This window comes from Echiichthys vipera (assembly GCF_963691815.1).
Source record: "Echiichthys vipera genome assembly, chromosome: 6".
NCBI lineage: Eukaryota > Metazoa > Chordata > Actinopteri > Perciformes > Trachinidae > Echiichthys > Echiichthys vipera.
In genome coordinates, this window is record NC_139831.1 from 5,059,142 (window position 1) to 5,081,008 (window position 21,867).

At 42.4% G+C, this 21,867-nt stretch overlaps 1 protein-coding gene across 1 annotated transcript in view; it reads left to right on the forward strand.

The window, feature by feature from the left end:
* ankrd50 (ankyrin repeat domain 50) overlaps window positions 1–21,542 on the forward strand; it is a 36,304-nt gene extending 14,762 nt beyond the window's left edge. Inside the window, exons 3-4 of the mRNA XM_083915367.1 lie at window positions 693–925; window positions 15,975–21,542. Coding sequence (XP_083771493.1) covers window positions 693–925; window positions 15,975–19,528 — 3,787 coding nt within the window. The 3' untranslated portion in view covers window positions 19,529–21,542. The remainder of the gene's footprint in view (window positions 1–692; window positions 926–15,974) is intronic.
* Window positions 21,543–21,867: the final 325 nt, after the last annotated feature.

Consider the following 21,867-nt stretch of genomic DNA (forward strand, 5'->3'; position numbering starts at 1 on the left):
GTGAGCTCAAATCATCCACAGTGGGCCCAGTTAATGGATGCAATTTGGTTTGGATGGAGACATAGTGAAACGCCTCCACTCTCCACCAATTGAGGCTGATGAACCGAGCACGGTACGCCTCAAGGAAATCACTGTGTTGCTCAGCGTGGCACGTTGTTGTGGAAGTGTTGCACCTCGGAAAGCACAGAATGATCCATGGTGAAACATTGTCAGGCAGTAGTCGTATTGAATGTGCACAATTTTTTGATGTTGACACCAAATTAAAAGCATTCACTAAGTTTAATGTTGAATAAATGTCAGATTTCCATACATGATTGACGAAGAACACAGATTCAACCGTAATCTAAAAGGATGGCTGGGACTGAGTTTAGAAACACCAGTGTCGTCAAATTAATGCTTTCATGTGTTTGTCCTTTAGATTCTATTATTATATTTAATTCATAGCGTAATGCTAGCTGGCAACATTAGCAGGAAATACAACCACTTTACAATAGTGGTACAATAGTAATAGTTGTGATCCTCCTCAACTTCTATGAGAAAGAATATCCAAGTTTGTTTAGAAATGCTAATGCACTGTAACCACAGATTATATTCTGCCTTCAGACAAGCACTGTCTTATCCCACACATCATCACATCGCAAAGATGAGCACTTGATGACATCTCTCACTTTCTCTCATCCCTCTTTCCTCAGATGTGTCCTCTTGCCTCTCCTGAGCGTTAAACCTCCTCAGCAGTCTCTCATCCTGCTGGTGGACTCCATCGACGAGGGCTGTCAGCTGGGTGAGAGCGAGCCAAGGGCCCCCCTTGGCTCCCCCAGGACCATCGCGGAGCTCCTGGCCAGTCATCACGAGTTCCTGCCTCCCTGGCTGCTACTCATCTGCTCTGCACGGCGACAGAATAAGGCCATCACTAAACTCTTCACAGGTAAACAGTCTTGAAAGAGTAATACCTTTGGTCACTTTTATGTAAGTGACATCCAAATAATGATTAAAGGTGTCACGTGGCAGCAGTATATCATCGTCAGAATAATTGTAGTACCATCAATCACAACTAAGTTGAGCTGATGTGAAGAGACTGTTTTATAGATGAGACAATATTTGCACCTGCCAGTACGGCTCCACGCTTGTTTCCACACAACGGCAGCCATTTTTCTGTGTAAATGTGATGCATTACACCTGAAAATGCGGTTAAAAAGCAACGACCCAGTTGTTTCCGATCCAATTCAATACCAATACCTGGGCTGAGCGTATCGGCCGATACCCAATACCCATCCAATACTACTGTTGAATGAATGTGTGTGTGTGGGAAAGTGACCGTATCGGAATGCTGGATCGTCGTCATTCATCTGATATCTGATCCAGCTAATTAGTCAATATCAGAGCCGATATCCGATCCGCGCGTCTCTCATCACAACATGCCTAAAGAGATTAGGGTCACCAAAGCAGACCCATGTAAGAGTTGCAGTGCTCCTTGATGTCCTCCGACACCAAACCATACCAGCTGTTATTATCTTCTTTTCAGGCCAGCAGCCTCCTCTGTGGTGATGAGCTGGCATAACATTAATCAAGAACCTGAGTGTGTGGGAGGAAGTCTCCTCCGCAGACTCGCATTGCTGCGTGTACCCTCGCTACCTTTCCAAAAAACCACCGAACGTGGGAGCTTCTCCTGCCCTCAGCTCACTCCTTAAAACCGTTACGTAATATCCCAGCAGCCGTTTCTGTGCTACCCCCCGCTCAGGAGATGCATGAAGTCAGGTTCAAGGCTGAGTAAGCTGCATGTCTCCACCACTCACCTTCTTTTATTGCCTAAGTGGTGTAGTACAATGGCCCCTACGATAAAATATATTAATATTCAGGACTATAATTTCCCATTTTTCCCATTTTCAATGTTCTCTCATGTCTGACATCAGGCACGATGAGAATTTAGTGTAGAGACAGAAAAGGGCAATTTTGAGTCTCAGTCTTGTGGCCATGTGTTGTGCAGAGCAGCACAATCAGGAAGTCAATAAGGACAGACAGAGGGATGATCATCTTCTGATTGGTGTATTGTGACATTTTTACGCTGATGTAAAGATACAATGTTCACAAATGGTATAACTTTAAATAGTTACTGGCCCTGGCAACAGGCAAAACCTGCTGATGTCCAGCACTTCCAATGAGTTTGACCAGCGTTTAGCTTTAAGTGGGCGGTGATTTCCATCTCTGGCATGTGTTCAGAAGAATGCCATGATGTTTTTCAGGTGTGCTAGAAGTCGGATGGTGCGGTGGTATGTTTTTAGATCAGCTGGCTTTTACCAAGTGCTGCTTTAAAGGAAACAATACGGATAATTTGTCTGTACATACTAGTGAGGATATCTATATTGTGTCGTGTAAATTGCTTGTAACAAGCACATACTAACTCTAATTGCTCAGAAGTTCTGATGAGGAAAATCTTGAGGGAATATCATTCGGTGATTGTGGTTTTGTTTTTCAATCACATAATTTGTGTGCATACATGTAAACAGTATGTTTCACTTGAAACAGTTATGTTCATTTTGCAGTTCGGAGTCATTTTTGGAAAAAGACCCAAAGACCAAATCTTTGAAAGACTTAAGCTGAATAGCGGCTCTTGTAATGACCGTTCCTTCATTCCTCTTTTCATAAACGCACTCCCACACTCTCCTGTCAACCTCTGGCTGATTTGAGAACCACAGTAAGATTTTCGACGACTTTGCATTTTTAAGGTGATCTTTTTGGGACCGCCCTCTTTGTGCATTACATTCTTCGACACCGTATTTATTGGCTGCTTGACAGTTGTTTCTGGACTCAGCTACGTTTATCAGCGTTATGTTCAAATTGCTGTCATAACTCCTCCTCAGTTGTTGGCTAACTTGGCCAACGTTTGTCCAGCTTATACTCCAGCCCATTTGGTATTTAATTCACACGAGTATAGAAAAGTAGGCTTTACCATGTGGTTATTTCATAGATTTTGGATTACCAGAAAACATGCGATAAATTATCATCGGGATATGAAATGACCTATATTGGGATAGAACATGTTGGCACTATTGCCCAGCTCTACTCCAATAGAGTGAACACAACTCTGAGGAAGGCTGTGTCGATCAGTCACTTCACTTTGGTCCAGCTAGGTGAAAAAAGCCACATGGATTGAAGAGCAGAGCATTTCAGACTCAAGGTCTGTGTCATTTAAGTATTGATTGGGTATAATTGTATGATGCATTTCAGTGTCACCATTATCAGAGCACCTGTCTCTCATCAGAATGACTGTCATGTGTTTGCACCTTAACGCAACACTGCAGTTTGAAAGTAGGTTGTAAATGATTGGGTGGAGTGTTGGAGATTAAGTGAAATCCTAAGTGTAGGCGTTGGACTGCTGGTTGAAGTGTAGTTTACATCCGATCAGTGTTGACAGGAGGGGGGGGTACCAGAACTCTTCTTGAATCTTTAGTGGGTGTCATGCATCTAATTCAACAAACCAACTGTGATGCAAGCTGCCCACTTTGTAATCGCAGAGACATGCCCACCCACGCTTTCCTCTAACATCAAAGCTTCCACGTAGGTTTCTGTGCTAGATGGGATTCTGGATTGGTATCAGAGTGTAGAATAAAGCATCCTCACAGCATTTTCCAAAACTTTTAGCCCACAGACAACACAGATGGAGAAGAATTGTATTTTTATTTCCTTTCAGCAGCAATTTGCATTTAATCGTATTTTTCTGTGTGTGTGTGTGTGTGTGGAGGGGGGGGGGGGGCATAGACTTAAATCGTTAGATTTATTTGCAGTTTCCCATATAGTTGACAGACGAGTCACCAGGGGAATATATAGCCGTATATTCGACAGATGTAAATGCTAATGTGAATTTTTATCTGTAACTTGCTTCAGAGAGCATCTGAGGAAGTTCTGTGATTGCCTATTTGCTTTTTCCCCTCTGTTGCTCGTTGATGAGCTGTCTGTTCTTTTTGTTTTTGATATGGTTTGAAGGGAATTTAATCTTGGAACAATCTGATAAACAGCAGTTCTATTCCTTCTTTTCTTTCTTTCTTTTTGGACGAGCTCTCATCTCTTTCCCTTTTTACTGCCTCTTTGATGATGGCCAAGCTTTTGTCAAGCTCTTATTTCAATTGCCTGACGATTGGTTTTAAAAAAAAAAAAGAGTCTCTGTTTGAACAGAGGAACAGAGCCAAACTCACACGTCAGATGTAATGCCCCCGTTCCAAAGGAGTGAAGGACATATGTGATGTTGCCGTGTTTGTGTGAACATGCTGTTCTAGATGTAATGCTTTCAATAATGCAGTGCTCCCTTGGATCCTATTGAGTTTGTGCAACGAGAGGCTCCTACAGACTTACAACAAGCCGTGGCCTTCCTCCTTGGCCGATGCTTTTAGTGGCAGCGTTGTTTTGTCTAGGTTCAGTGTTCCACTTTTAGTTCAACACTGGAAATTCTTCCGCTTGACTGGCTTTTCTTTCCTCACACGTAGACGGATGTAGACACAGAAAAACACACTTACCGTGTCCTCCATTAGCCTGTATGCCTTATTATGAATACAGCAGTGCGAATACTCCTTATTCATGCAGCACTGGGCCTTAAAATAGTCTAAAGGGCTTCAGAGTATCAAATTGAGGTCAAATGTCCCCTAAAAATATCCTCCATATTGTTTACAAGTCAGAGAAGGCAGTGACCTGCCAAAAGACTCCACTTTCATGCTCTGTGCAAAGCCAACTCCTATTTTATACGAGCGGCCTATTCTGTCTGGGGTGGAGGTTGTGTGGGTTTCCCAGTATACTCTGGTCTGCGGTGATGGGAACGTTGTGGTTGTGTGAATACAGTGTCGATAAAGCTTGAGGAATGACCTTTAACCAGAAGGTCACTTTGCAGAAAAGTTGCTGGACAAGAGTCTGCCCCTGCACTTTTCTGTGTTCTGAATGAATTTAAGATTCATTTGCAGATAGAAACCACAGAGTTTCCGTTGCCTTTGATTTGTGTATAATTCACTTGAGTCTGACACATACTATCTGCATCAGTTTCTTTCTTTTCTTTCTTAAAGAGATGACTTTTTCCCCAGGAGCAAAGCTCTGAATTCCTCTTCCCTTGCTCAACTGTTATTCCTTCTGTCTGTCTCAGAAAGGAATGTGCTTTGGGAAGTTTTCAACACCTCTGAGACCGAGCAGGAAGAAGGAGGCATTCTGACTTCTGCAGCAGAATCCCTCGCTCGTATCCGCTCGGCTAAAGCCTCACAAACAATGACTGTTCTGTTTGTGAGGAGGAGTACAATATTTTTGCAGAGTATCCTGCTGGCTGACTCACATTATACGATCACTCAGTTTGGATTACACCTCAGTCTCAAGGCCTTATCTTTGGAAAAAATCTAGTCCTGAGATGTAAACAAACGGCAACGTACTGTACGTCGAATCAATCCGTAGCTGTGCTGCTTCTTTATGTCCCAAGGGACAGCAGACCTATGGAGAGAAGCTGGCTCTTCCTTTGCATACTCCCTCTGCGTGCTGTGCTACTGTAAGGCCATGATTGGGGTAGCGGAGTGGAAACACTTAAGCAGCGATTTTGGTTGGGAGCCGGGGTAGAATCTGTGCCAATTTAACAAGGCCTCCGGCAGAAGGGAGAGCAAGGGAAAGGGGAAAGAGAGGGCGGGGTGGAGGTGGGAGGCAGGGGGTTGGGCGTTTTAATAGAAACAGCCTCTCAGACATGTATGCATGACATTTTTTTTCAACATCTCATACCTCAACCTCATCGTTTTGAGGCGATAACATCTCAAAATTGGATGTGCTGACTCAGAAATGCATTTATAGCTTTTCAAATTCTGGATTAGCCTTATTCAATATATTCTAAGAGGTTTCTGAAGACTCCTCTTTTGCACTGTTTTTTCAAAATATTCACGTTGCTTATAGTCTCATTAATATAATTACAGAGTCATTCTGGTCATAATCCCCTCATAGCATTTGATCCAGCCTAGTGTGTGATCTTTTTATCGTGTCGAGGCATCACTGAACTGTAATGGCTACCATCTGCCCAATATCGTTTATTGTGCATGCTTGTCAAAGTCACTGTTTCTCAAGTAGTACATTTGTGTAGACGCTGTTCTAGGGGTTGCACGGATACTGCGAGCATGTCTTGAGAAGTGCCGGGAGTTTCAGCATAATGATTAATAAATGAATAATCATTATGAATAATTATTTGATAAGATGGATAATTAATTTTGGCTGGTGCACAGATTGTAGCACATCCCTTTTCAGTAAGTGATATTAATATGATATTGATATTTGCTGTTTCCAAAAGCATACCTGTCCATTCATTGTGCTTAGAAGCAGAAATGACTTGCTTTCATATCAAGCTAATAAGGCATGTAAGGACACAATCATAGCCCTCAAGTGCTAGAAATACTAGTAATAGGTTAAATAGATAAATAGGGTTTGGGATTGACAGGGTTTCTTGAATCTGAATTTAGTATTGAATCATCTTATTAAACAGAATCCTTAAAGGCTCCCTCAGCGAACTGATTTAGCAGCAAAAGTTACAACTAACTTTATGTTTTAGAACTACGCCTCAAAGATTGCAGATCAAAGAACAAAAATTGTGGCAAGGGACGCATTTCCCCATCTCTTCTTCTCCTTTTAATTTCCTGTCATCTCCACAGTGCCGGCTATCAAATAGAGGGATAAAATGCCCCGAAAAATAATGAGGGGATAGAAGAATTCAGATTCTTTATCGCTTATCCAATCTAGCTATTTTACAAATGATCAGAACGCAGCCATACAGAGGTTTAAGGCGTGAGTTAAGATCTGAGATAATCGGCTCGAGCAGAGCATTGCCACTCAAATCTCCCCTCCCCTGCGGAAGCATGTCGTGACTAATCCGTGAATACAGAAGGTAGGTAGATGACAATGATACGACCCCATTTTAAAGGGAACACAAAACAAAACCTTGTGCATGCTGTACTAGAAGGCATGGATTTGTCAACTGCAGTGCCAGCAGTTATAATAATATAGTATCATCGTGCTACTGCAGATAATAGCCCCTCTTAAACAACCACATTCCTGCTCTGCAGTGTTATAGAAACTTCAATTAGATTGAATTCCACTACAAAATGAAATACATTATTATTTCCATTTTCTTTTCAATTTTACTTACAGTTGGTCACAAGGGGCACTTGGCAGGCGTTGGGGTAGGGGGCGGCGGGGGGGATGTACCAGCAAGAAACTTGGAAAATAGCCACACACAAACCACACATAAAAGCCCCTCTTAGTTATGAATCACAGCTGTAATTAAGACGGATATATCCCTGGCCCAGTCTGAGAAATGTTACAGGAGCGTGTGGTCACTTTAAGAAGACACTCATGCTGTGAGGCGTTCTGATGTGGGGTTGACTTATTTCCTTCCTTAGATGACACATGAGTTTTTAACCCCAAAGTCATCAGCAGGTCTTCTTTCATACCCCACAGTATTTAGATGTCTCATTACAAATTCCACAGCTATTGTATCATAAAAGCTCCACTTTCAGGAAATTCTGTGACTCTGGGTGGGTCTGTGTTTTTGTTTCCTGTATTCGCGTCTTTTGAGGGAGGGTAGCCCACCCTTGCACTTGAACCACATCTCCCACCTTCCCCTCTACCCACCGTGAATGGAGCTTTCTTTACCCCAACCCGCTGAGAGACAGAGCTGATTTACCACCAACGATCACACATGAAAAGAGCAGCCCTGTTTTAAAGCGTGCACCCTCCTCCACCTCCCTGAGAGCAGCCCTTTGTCCCGAGGCCTGCGGGTGAATCCGACACAGGCCGAGGCCGTTCCTCCGCAAAAAGGTCAACAAAACTATTATTTTTGTATACTTTCTTTTTGGTCGAATGTGAGACCTCACTGGAGGGACCGCGAGATCTCCTGGCCGACTGACAACACAAACACAGTCATAAAGTAGCGAGGATGGTTTATTTCTTCTTGGCTGTGGAATGCTCCCTAAAGAGAGACAAAGATGGCTCTTCTTACTGCCTCCCCAGAAAATGACATTTTGTGGCATCGTTTAGACGATTGGATGCTGAGCCGTACGAATGCAAGAGAGGAATTTGAATCTCAACTATGAAATCAAATTGTAAGTTTTATGAGAGAATAGATGCCAAGAACAATTTTCAGCACTGACAGGGAAAGCAGCTCCGAGGCATTCTTCAAACTGAAAATTAAAAAGTCTTTATTTAATACTTTAAAACCAATTCCAACACGTTTTGGTCATGCTGTGCCTGCATCAGAGAGGCTAAATTGCACGACGCTAAACCAAAGAGCACATTCGGCAAATGCCTCCTGCTCCCCAAACATGATAAAATCCCTCTCTGTCCTCCCTTTTTAGAGTTTTCAGTATTGATTGTCTCTGTGCCTCGATGCCTAGCTAACGAGAGCAAGGACAACATTTAATTAGCTTAACTCGCCCTCTCTTGAAATTGGCTTACACAGACAAGCCGATTTATGTCCATATTCATGTATGAGTTGTCGTCTGTGAGGCTCCACGTCGAGCCTCACTTTGGATGAGCTGGAGACCATAATCCATGCTGAATACTGTAATTTACCACCATGCAGTCTGACAGCCGGGCAAATTACAGGTCTACCATGTCTGTATGTATAACACCTTGGGTGCTCCACTGCAAAAACTTGACTCTGAACATGGTGGGTGAACTGGCTGCCCTCTTTCCTCCCGAGGTGATGTCCTTTGGTATGTGGCATGCCCCTGCCAAATTTTTATAGACTTTTTGGTTTGTTTTTTCAAGGCTGTAATACAGAGCACGACTTGTCAATTTCTGTTTTAATTAAGTGTTAATTTAACTTTAGTTTGAATACATGCAGTGGAATTCCTGGCACACTGTTGGCTGGTGTTGCTGCAGGGGTAAAGGCAGTAAAGAGAACCACACCGCCTCTTGACCTGCATGCCAAGGATGACTTTGCAAGTAGCTGATTCTACAGCATGCTGCCACACCTTTCATGTGAGATTTTGCTGTGAAATCCTTGTAAAATGTTTCCAGACTTTCCCGGCACTGTACGTGGAAGATGTAAGCAGATAATGGCTTTGTCTGACTGACACGCTTGACTTAGTAGTTTCTTGTGCAGGTGAATGGAAACATGTGCTGGTAGGGCTAAATGAGGTCACCAGGAGGTCAGCCAGTGTAATGATGAACCAAAACATGGGCAGGCATCGAGGAAATATGATCCCGTGTGGGCCAGGGGAACTCCCAGCACTACAAGAGCTTACTGCCACCATGTAGACTTAAGACTAGCAACTTCTGAAACAAATTATTATTTTACGCGGACAAGCAGGCATATATTAAATGGCAATTTGAAATAGAACCGGTTTTATGGTATGATGGGACATATTTAGCACATATATAACCCTTTAAACATAATAAAAAGTGAAAGGAACCATGTAGCATGAAAATAGTGATTATTGGCTGCACAAGCGCTACTTTCCCCTGATTACAGAAATTGGTAAATGGACAACTTAAACTCATTTCATACTATTCATGTGCTGTCAGTCATGTTTAATCAGCGTATTCTTGGCTTAACACCATTATTTCAGTTCACTTTTGGAATTTCTTCACTTGGATGAAACCTACAGGCATCTGTGCAGCTGCAAGAAGCTCTTTGATATATAGTTACAACTCTCTTAGAGAGATATCCATTATAGGACACAGTGAGTGAAGGCACACACATGTGACCAGGTGCACAGCCTCATGACTCAGTCTCTTGTCCCCATCCTAATGAGCTCCTGTCAGTCAAAGTCATATCTACAGGAACTTTTTGTCTTTGGTTGTTCTGGTATATTCTGCATACACGATTATATTATTGATGTTTTTTTTCTTTGTGCAGGTTGTTTGATAGGTTTATCTAAAGCTAAGCCGCGCTGTAAAGCCGCTTTCATGTAGAGAGAGAAAGATTAAATGCCCGTTTGAGGCATTGTCTGTTATGCACAAAATCAGTTTACTGTAGAAGAGAAATCTGATTTGAGAAGATTGGTCTCCTCAAATACTTCAAATTGTCTAGTTTTTACATCCCAGCGATTAGGAAATAGATGTTTAAAAAACCTTTCACGATACAAATCTGACCATCTTGCATGCATTTCCCATGTCTATTCACTCTAACTGCATGACTGAATACATTAATAGAGCAAAACTCTTTACATAAAGCATTTGAGAAACTGGAATTAAAGAGTCTCTATTTATATTCATGTGATTCAATGCTTGTGCACTGTCGGATAGTGTAAAACATGCAGCAGAATTCGCTGTTAATAACATATTATTAAAGTGAGATGAATATATATCAGTAGTTTCTCGGTTAGAAGCCATGGCAAGCATCTGTCATGCTCACAATGGTCATTAAAGGGTTACTTTCCCGATTTTAAACTAGCTCTGTATCATGGCAATGTGAGCAGTGTTTCCCCAACCATTATATCAGGTGGGCGCCCGCCCCCCCAATGGCACCTACTGCCCCCTAAAAAGTCAAGTACATTTTAATTAATTGTATTTTCTGAAAAGCGTCTGAGGAGTCATTTAAGGATCCCTTTCCTATGGAACTGCTCCATACCTGGTCCTTTTAGTAAACAAACTAAATAGCCTTATGGTATTGCTCTTACTTGCATGACGGCATGTGAATTCTTTCTCTACGTGGTCACGTGATTCCAATTTTCAGAAAGCGTTGGAGATTCACTCGTTCAAAGATTGTTTGTTAAATTGTTCGGGAAGAGGCTCCACTCCTAAAAACGAAACTGAAACTTATCACAGATCCTTTATTATTTTGCTTGAGAAGAAGATTCACTCCTACAAAAAACAACAAAAACATCATTAAACAAACTGAATCGTTCTTTATTTTGTTGTGCTTGAAGCCGAAAAGCGATTTTTGATTAAACTTTGGACTGTTTCTGTCGGAGAACATTATTTGATCCTTTTGGACAATTATTTAAAAGACCTTTTATGATGCTGAGTTAAGCTTATTGTGCAATACAGTGATTTAAAAAGAGTTTGCATTGTGGCTCTAATTATTGCTTGTATAATTGTGATCCTTCTGTGTGGTATTCCTCTGCACACACTGCCATGACACAGAGCTTGATATCTCTTTTAATTAGGGCTTTGATGGCAAAATAAGTTTTAAAAATCCATCAGTGATGCAGCCTTTTAACCCTAGCTATCATTACTTGTTTGACTCACCACTGTTCTCTCTGACAAATATATCATAAGCATGTAACTCATGCTGGAAATGGCCTGTCGTGAAAAAGTCCTGTCAGAATGAAAAATGCCGTCACTTCAACAGATTGTTGAAGCCAGCAGTGTTGCACGTTCCCTGTTTCAAAAAGGTGCTATCCTGTTTGTATTCCTGTTTGCCCCACCCCTCACCTCATGCGCTCCCTTCAATTGCACCACAACAGGTTTAACTGGAAACCCTTCACATCCCGTCTGAAATTCAGCAAGAGGCGTGTCTGGGCAGGCATATGCCTCCAGCGTAACATACATTAATTGTTAAAGTGTAATCGTTTCAGTGTCTCACCTGGTGGTCGTTGAGTATGGCAGCAAATATACAGTACACATAAAATGTAACTGCTAAGCTCAAAGGGTTTTCTCCTGCAACAGTTGTCTTTGCCCAGTTGAATTAGTACCCTATTAGAGCCAAAACGTTGCATTGCCCGGCTTTATCTTTTCTCACTTGTGAATATTAAGTCACATTAATCTGAGATAAACTAGAGTGTTAGTGCTCTCTCCCTTTGACTGTTAGTATAAATGTGTGTACATAATCAAGCAAGGAACAGTATTTGTCCAATATCACATAGCAGCACTTTTCAAAGGACTGTTGTTTGCAAACTGTTGGAGCTGACTCTCATCCACATACTTGTGTTTAGGAGGTTGGCGCTCTCATGTTTTTTGGAGCCTGGAACGCTGCAGCTGTCGAACAGACGTTTGTCGAGCGCGGGTTTACTGAAGAGCCTGAGGAGAGGGCAGCGAGGCTTGGGTTTCTCTTTTCTTTATGTATCAGATGACCTAAGATGGTGTCTCGCAAAGAACGTGCGGAAGCACAGACACTGCCATTCTGAAATCCTGCTTGATGAGTTTGGACCTCTAATTTCTCAACCCTCATGCACACACGCTGCCTCGTTTTTCATCTGAAAAATTAATCTAGAAGCCAAACAGTCCCTCTTTTGTAAGCGGGGCTCTGTCTCTTGTGGCTGGTATCCAGTTCTGTAACGAGCAGCAGCTGGCTCAGAGGCCTGTACTCGGGAGCTGCATCCCTACCCCGATGAATGTGTCATTTGTTACTTGTTTAGCAGTCGCTTTTGTTCAGACTCTGGACCATCCTCTCTCACTCACATAAATAGCGTGAACACACACAGTACTCGGCTACAGTTCGTGTAGCCCACTTAAAATGGTGCAAAACCTTGATCTTCATGACTGTTGGTGGAAAATGGCTCTTGGAAGGCATTTGAACATTTGTAGCCAATGAAAGTTCTTGCATTCTTGTGTAGTACTTAATAGTAGTTCCTGTTACACCACAATCATCGAATGCAGGTCGGATGACTTTTCCTTTGTGGTTGTTTTAGTGCTTTATCTGCAGGAGTGGGGCAGTAATATGCCATGACTTCATAGTTGACAACCAAGCCGTATGAAGTGATGTCTGCTGTTGACTAAAGTGGAAATTGTAGGTCATCTTCCACCATGTGCAGCAACTGAAAGAAGATGTATTTTGTGGTTTGTTCCGACTGAAGGCCCTCGCTTGTTCTATTCTTTTATTTCTTGCCTCTGGAAATGAAGTACTTTATTTTTTTTTATCTAGGCAAGTGTCTTTTTTTCATGGGGGCTGCAGTCAAAAGTCTGTCTCCTCCCCCCTCCTCCAGCTTTCCAAGTCACTGTATCTTCATAATTGGCGTGTCAGCGACCGTGGAATGTTGGAGAAACTGTTTATCATAAACTACGGCACAGAAGCATTTTTCATTTGTTCCCCTGAGAAAATATTCATGATAGAGTAACATCTCCAGAATTGGGCTGTAATGCACACGCAATGTTTTTCTTAGTCCCTCTGTGAATAGAACAAATCAACATAAAGACAACAACATATTAGATGTCACACTTTGCTGAAGTAAAGCAATATTTGACTTTTTTTGGCATTATTTTCCCCCACTTTAATGGCCTCTCCCCCCTTTTCAGCCAGTGGATTTCCTGTCCTTACTGGAGCAAACCCAGAATGTCCAAAGAAGGATTGGGTCCAGAAGGAGTAGGAGGACCATCCAGTCAGTTGCATCAGAGAGTCACACACATAGGCAGAGAATCGAGCACGAGATGTCTGTTTCTAAACTTCAATTGTGAATGCAAATGACTGATACTTTGTTCCTGTGTCAACCAAGGCAATTGTCATTGTGCATTTGCCTGAAAAGCAGGGGAAGGAAGCATGTACAGGAGCTAGTGTGGCATTTAAGCTAAACAAAAGAGCGTTATGAACCTGGCATGATACAAAAGGCTAGAGAAAATAAGGAGGGGGAGAGTGAGAAAGCCTCTAATGATCGCATGATAGGCGGACATTTGATCTTTAATGTTTGAAGTTTGAGCCAGAGGAGTAGTGAGTGCACTGAAATCAGGAATGCACATTAGAAAGTGTTTGTGTATATTCTGATACAAACCTGAAAGAATCCAGTGCAAGACTCATTACAGTTCTTCCCATGGCCCTGTCAAAGTGAGTAATCAGTCAGCTCTTTGTAGCGAATTTGTTTCATATATACTCAACTGTTAATGGATTTTAGTACTCAAAGGTACTTGAATGTTTTTACTGACCTATAGCTACAATGCATGCTTACCTTGCATCTGTCTCTTGTCCAGGACAAGAGTGGGAGCTGGTGCAGGGGACCATGGAGCTAGAGAAAAAAGAGTGAAAGGAGGGTGGAAAATGTGCATAGTCACTGAAAACAAAGACGGACTGAAAGTGGGTTAGGGTCATTGAGTTTTTTATGATTGACCAATTGTGCAGTTTAATATTGGAGAATCATACTTTACGGCTTTGAATGTTTGCACAGCTGCCCCTAAGTCATACATTGAATTACGTTTATAGGCATGAATATTCAGAATGAGCGTTTATTTTTTTCACTTGGGAGGTTGTGTTTCAGTTTCGTTTGTAGAGCTAAATTGTCAATATGATCCCCATTACAAAAACGTACTTTCTACTTGGGGTTGGCAACTGCGCCACAGAATATAGTATGGTAGGTAATTTGTGCCCATAGCAAAGTCTGACTAAAGAGTATGATGTCTTAGTCAGTCCTTCTCTGATTAATATTTTCTTGATTTATCACAGGGTGAAATTAAACAATTAGTATCCAAGGTGTGAATGCCTTAATTTCATCTGCTTTGTCACAGTTTGAAATATAACGAAGGCCTCAAGGACAAAGTCAGAGAAGACTATTGTGAGGCGCAGTTAGTGGAGGCGTGCTTATCTAAAACAAACTCAGAAGCAGATGATAAAGAAAACCCATCGCTCCTTCTGTTTACAAGGGTCTGTTGTCCAAACTGTCAGTACGTGCTTGGGAACTCTCATTAAACTCATCAGCGCTGTTATCTGGCTTCCAGGTGTGGTAAGCACCGGCCCTGTGCGGAGTAAGATTCCACAGCCTTTTCTACCCACACAATAGCAGTCAGATGAACAGAGCACTGCCTCAGGCTTGGTGACAGAGTCTGATTCATATCATGCACAGGGAAAAGTTGTTATATAATCAAAGTAATCATAGTTAACTGTTGCTGAAGTTTATAGATGTGTTTCAACAAAATCTCTGAACAGCACTTTCCTGTCAGTGCATGAATTGTTCATTCAGTAATGAGATGCAATAATGAGATTTAAATACCTTACCGTGAAAGGGATAATGTCATTAAGTCCATGTTCTGCCTGCCATATAAGTGCACCTTTAGGGATAAAAATACAGCTGATTTTCCCATAGTAGGAGGCCTGCCAGTTATTGTAAAATAAAGTACATCAATAACTCTGAGAGAGCCCCTGGTGACATTTTTTCCCCATCCCAGTAACCCCAAGAACCATGGGAACTGTAAATATAAGTATGCAAAACTGCTCTATTTGCCCTCTGGCTGGTGGATACACAGACCATGAACAGATTATTTAACATGGAAGAAAGTTCCCTTTATGGCTATTAGCCAAGGATAGCATTTTTCCATGTCTCAGAGAGGAATTCCCATTAAAGATCATCCATTAAGACCCACTGGGATAATGTCTTTTTTTTCAGAAGGATTTCTAAAGGGTGTGCTGAGAGCATGTAAATAATACGTGAGGCACTGGAGAGATATCACATGCATGCATGGAAATGATGTCTGTCTCTTTCTCCTGCATTTTTGTACTGCACATCTGTACATCTGTAGCCCCCACCACATATTTGCTCCTGGTCATTAAGCAATAATAACGGCTACAGTCAATGGATGGGTTAAAGGACCATTCAGCCCCACTCTATTGTTGAAATAACTTTTTATGGATATCTGTTTTTTTTTTCGTTTGTTTTTTAATAAGTGCTGTTTTCATTCTCTCTAGACTCTAAATTATTAGAGCTGAATTACTTCTGCATCAGACACAAGATAGTCCAATAACTGCCGTGATTTTGTTTTCTTTAGATATTTATGGCTGAACTTATTGTGAACTTGATGCTTCCACCAGCCAGAGGGGTTATGCACTCAATTCCTCTGAAAGGGTTTTCTTTAATAACATGGCTTTCCTGTTAATTATTATATGCCTTAGGACATTAAAGGTTGGCTTAATCTAATTATCCAAAGGTAAAAGATCAGTGGATAAATACTGGGTATGATCTCAAGGTCAGACACAAGATAACCACTCAAGGGGCTCTGTGGGAAAAGCCATGCTACTCATCATCAATTGTCTATTATAATTCCTCTAGATCTCCTCTACATAGTATCCATTTGTCATCAGACTCCCCTAATGTCCATTTTTTCTCTTACAGGATTCCGTAAAATCAGCCTTGATGATCTGCGCAAGGCCTACATCGTCAAAGATGTGCAACAGTACATCCTCCACAGGCTGGACCAAGAGGAGGCCCTGAGGCAGCACCTGACGAAGGAGACAGCTGAGATGCTCAACCAACTCCACATCAAAAGCAGTGGCTGCTTCCTTTACCTGGAGCGTGTGCTGGATGGCGTGGTGGAGAACTTTATCATGCTTCGCGAGATCCGTGACATCCCTGGCACCCTCAATGGCCTCTACCTGTGGCTCTGTCAGAGACTATTTGTCAGAAAACAGTTTGCCAAAGTCCAGCCCATCCTCAATGTAATCCTGGCAACATGCAGGCCACTTACAGTCAAGGAACTGTACCATGCAGTCTGGACCAAAAACATGACACTGACAATGGAAGAGTTTCAGAAAAAGATGGACATTCTCTCCAAGTTGCTGGTCAGTGGCCTTGGGAGTACTAAAATCCTTTTTCACTACAGTTTTGCAGAGTGGCTACTAGATGTTAAGCACTGCACCCAAAAGTACTTGTGCAATGCAGCAGAGGGACATAGGATGTTGGCGATGAGTTATACTTGCCGGGCAAAGCAGCTCAAACCACTTGAAGTGCAAGAATTTGCACTGCATCTTGTCAATTCCAATCTGCAGATTGAGCCATTTAACCTGGCTCTTTGGATGGTTTGGAATGGAACTCCGGCTAAAGACTCTCTGACCACCTCCATACCAAGAGAACAGGAGGTCCTGCAACTACTGGTCAAAGCTGGAGCTCATGTAAACAATGAGGATGACCATGCATCATGTATTGTACAACAGGCCCTGGAAAGAGAGGACTCAATACGGACATTACTTGACAACGGGTCATCTGTGAACCAGTGTGACTCAAGTGGGAGAACTCTGCTGGCCAATGCTGCATACAGTGGAAACCTTGATGTGGTCAACTTACTCATATCTAGAGGGGCAAACATGGAGCTAGAAGACAACCACGGACAAACGGCACTTACTCTTGCTGCAAGGCAAGGCCATACTAAAGTGGTCAACTGCTTAATTGGTTGTGAGGCCAACATAAACCACACAGATCATGATGGATGGACAGCCCTGCGCTCGGCAGCTTGGGGTGGACATTCAGAAGTAGTATCTGCTCTGCTTTATGCCGGTGCCAAAGTTGACTGTGCTGATGCTGATGGTAGAACTGCTTTGAGAGCTGCTGCTTGGGGAGGCCATGAAGACATAGTGTTGAATCTTCTACAGCATGGGGCTGAGGTCAACAAGGCAGACAATGAAGGAAGAACAGCTCTCATTGCAGCAGCATACATGGGACACAGAGAGATCGTTGAGCATCTCTTAGACCACGGGGCCGAAGTCAATCATGAAGATGTGGATGGAAGGACTGCTCTCTCAGTCGCTGCTCTCTGTGTTCCTGCAAGTAAAGGTCATGCTTCTGTTGTGAGCCTTCTGATTGAAAGGGGAGCAGAGGTGGACCACTGTGATAAAGACTGCATGACTCCTCTTCTTGTGGCTGGCTATGAAGGACATGTCGATGTTGTTGATCTGCTTTTGGAAGGTGGCGCAGATGTGGATCACACAGACAATAATGGTCGCACTCCTCTTCTTGCTGCTGCATCAATGGGCCATGCCTCTGTTGTCAATACATTACTTTTCTGGGGGGCTGCTGTTGATAGCATCGACAGTGAGGGAAGGACTGTGCTGAGCATTGCATCTGCTCAGGGTAATGTGGAGGTGGTCAGAACTCTGCTGGACAGAGGTCTGGATGAGAATCACAGGGATGATGCAGGCTGGACTCCGCTACACATGGCTTCATTTGAGGGCCACCGCCAAGTGTGTGATGCCCTTATTGAGCAAGGTGCTCGTTGTACAGAAGTTGATAATGACGGTAGAATACCGCTGATATTAGCTGCACAAGAGGGACATTATGACTGTGTGCATATTCTTCTGGAAAACAAGTCATGCATTGATGAGAGGGGGTATGATGGGAGGAATGCTCTCAGGGTCTCTGCACTGGAAGGCCACAGGGACATTGTTGAACTACTGTTGAGCCATGGTGCTGATATAGATTACAAAGATGCAGATGGACGCCCAACACTCTACATATTGGCACTTGAAAATCAGCTGGCCATGACAGAGTATTTCCTTGAAAATGGAGCAAATGTGGAAGCTTGTGACACTGAGGGCAGAACAGCCCTCCATGTGTCCTGCTGGCAAGGACATGTTGAAATGGTGAGGCTGCTGATAAACTATCATGCTGATGTAAATGCCTGTGACAATGAGAAGCGATCTGCCCTCCAGTCTGCTGCATGGCAAGGACACACGAAAGTTGTGCAATTTTTGATAGAGAATGGCACACATGTGGATCATACGTGTAACCAGGGAGCAACAGCACTAGGCATAGCTGCACAAGAGGGTCATATTGATGTCGTGCAAATACTTCTTGAAAATGGTGCCGATCCCAACCACGCTGATCAGTTTGGACGCACAGCAATGAGAGTGGCAGCAAAAGGTGGACATTCAATGATCATTAAACTTCTGGAAAAGTATGGCGGCACAACTCTAAACGGCTGTAATCCATCCCCAGTACACACCATGGAAGAAAAAACACCATTGTCTGTGACTGGTAAAATGCAGTCCCTCACCATTAAATCAAGTAGCTCTGGCAGCACTGGGGCAGGAGATATGCAGTCGTCAGGCCGTGGTCTACCCAACGGACCCGTCCATGCTTTCAGTTCACCTTCAGAATCTCCTGATTCCACAGTAGATAGACAGAAATCCTCCCTTTCAAATAATTCTTTGAAGAGTTCAAAGAACTCCTCCTTGAGAACCACATCATCCACAGCCACAGCCCAGACTGTGCCAATTGACAGTTTCCATGGACTGACATTCACAGAACAAATCCAACAGCACTCACTGCCTCGCAGCCGGAGCAGACAGTCTATTGTGTCCCCTTCCTCTACAACTAAGTCCATTGGTCAGCAGCCATCATCTCCATCCAATGACTTTGACTGGTCTCAGATAAAATCAGGTCTCAAGTCAACAAAGGGAAGCAAGAGCGGAAATGGGACATCAAACAGTAAAGGAGCACCGGGAGACAAGAAAAAAGTCAAGAATAGTGGATCAACCCAAGGTCAGGTTCTAGAGTACGAGATGACACAGTTTGACAAGAGGATTGCTCTCAACAAATCAGTAGCGAACATTTCAGTGAAGGATCCCCATTGCAAGATCGTGATTGGTGGTTCAATAGGCGGTTCAATTCGGCAGGAGAGGGGGCAAAGCCAAGATCAAGTATTTATCCAGCAGCAGAGCTGTTCTGAGAAGAGGAGGAATGGCATCATGACCAACCCCAACTATCATCTACAGGGTAATCAGGTTTTCCTGAGTAGGGTATCAGTTCCTCGGACTGTACAGAATAGAAGCCACCAGGATGTTCTAGAGAACTATCCCATAGGGGAAACTGAGCTAAGCCTTAAACAAGCCCTGAAGTTGCAGATTGAAGGATCAGACCCTGGGTTTAACTACAAAAAGGAGACTCCATTATAGTTAGTAAGAGATACTTACTAGATAAAATAGTCCTCCCGTATGTTCTCTTGATGAACTACAGCAAGAATTTGTCTCAAAGTTGAAATGAGGTCAGGATGACGACACGTGGGCAATACTTTGGCTTGTCTCTTCATTTACAGTGGCTAATAATGAGGCTAATAACTGACTTTTAGTTGAAACTGGTTTGCACTCAACACAAACACCATTAGCTGGATTGAATCAGACTTGCATGAAGAATGCCTCAAACTGGATAAGCAGACTTTTTTTCATCCATAGCAGAACAGTAACGCAGATCATTCCTGTACCGTTTCAGCTGTCTTGAATGCCATTCGTCATGCAGACATTGGAGGCAATGTGCCAAAGCAACTGTTTTCATCTGCATAAATACTGCTAGATGTTTTGTTTTTCATCAATGGGAGACCTCAAAATAATACCTAGGGACGATTGTCGATTGCTGCCTAAGGCGTATGTGAACTGATACATCGATGTGCCTGCATCTGTTACAGCCTTCTACATGTATCCATGCAAACTATCATTTTTAATTTAATGCTATTTAATAAACAGTGTATGCACTTTTAAAAGAGTAAAATGACAGACATGCATTTGTTCTATCCACTTTGTATCCCATCCACGTTTTATCAAAAATAAGTGTTTGAGAGAAACATACCAATGCTTTTTTTTATTATTTTATATTGTTTGTTCTGTCCTACTTTTTTTTTTTCACACTGACAGCAATGTGCCACCGAGTACGTTGTCACAAGACCAGAGGACATAACAGTAACCGATGCCATAGTATGAATTTAAGTGCATTGATAGTCTGCCTTTCTAGAGACCCCAAATAATCTGTGTTAACCTTGGATCGGTGTGCTAAACCTATGTTGTGTGTAATATGTTAATAGCTATGGCGACTTACTTCACAAGTATATACAAGCATATTTATTTTTTTGGAAAAAAGCCACTTTTGCTGCATTTTGTGTTGCATTACGCTCTACCATGGTGCTGTGTTCAGAAGTTGCCTGCAGTTATTTTTTGACTCCCAATTTTTTTTTTTTTTTTTTGGTTTTCTGCATTTTTGTATTATTACAAACTGTTTATTGAAAATGTAAAAAAAATCATTTTGTCCCTATGGGATTTCTCAGTTGCTCGTGTGTTATTATTTTGTGTGTGCATAAAAAAAACTATTTAAATAACCCCATTGTGTATCGTTGGCAAAAGTTTGGTGCTAAATGCAGCGATTTTTAAGTGATAGCAGTGATTTAAAAAAAAAAAATGCATCTGTCCGCAGAGTTACATGTCTGACCTACTGCGATGCAAGAAAACAAAATCCAAGCTTTGTTTCCTTCTTGTCGTGTGGTTTCTTTCCAATAATTCCTGCTGGACATTTCAGGGGCGTGGCACAAAACGGCTGGTGCAGTCATTAGGAGCTGTGAATGATACTGTTTGAAATGCAGAGTTGTAAAAGCCAAAGTTGAAACAACATAACTCTGCCCCACCTCCTCCCTGTGAGAAAACCAACATCGGTTACAACGGGACTTAACCCCTCGAGAGACGGAGGGGAGGAGGCGCTCGACTGACGCGGAGGGAACCGAAAACATCTGTTTCTCATGAACTCTGTGGAGCTGCGTTAGCATTTACAGGCTGTGTCATATTTTCGCAGGCTTTTTATATCGTCGACAGTGTGCTATTTTTTTTTTTTTTGGGAATCGGAGGGAGTAGAAACCTATCGCATGCACAAACACTTATAAGCCCTAGTGAAAGCTCTCAGCTCTTCAGTACTACAGTAGCTCAAACGTATGCCATGAAGGGTCAATAGAAGGTTCCAAGGCAGGCTCGGGTCTAGAAACAGTGTTGGAAACATACTGTGTAGTCTTATTAAGCGGTTCTCTTTGTTCGTCTTAACTGTGTTTTGTCCGTCATCTTTGATATGACCGTCAGTGATTGGATTGTAAATAGCTTGTACATGTACATTCAACTTCTCATTTAAAAAGAATTCCTGTATTATATGAAGTGGAATTTTCTGATGTATATTAAAGTGCTTAATAAACATATTTGCTTTACTGCTGAAAAAGAAATCTGTTGCTGATTTGTTCGCACATCACTGGGGCTGGGTGTCAGCGTTGTGCACAGACTGAGGAGTGCAATAAATCAATGTTAGGGAAGCTAGTTAGCACGGATGCTACACTGACGTTGAAGAAGTCTGCATTGTTTAAACACAGTAAAAAGATATTTGATGGAAAAGGAAAGGGTTGAGAAAATAGTCATTGCAGGTTCATACTATCATCATCAGGGCCCGAGCACAACAGTGCCAAGGGCCGAAACAGTGGAAACTTTTTTTTGAC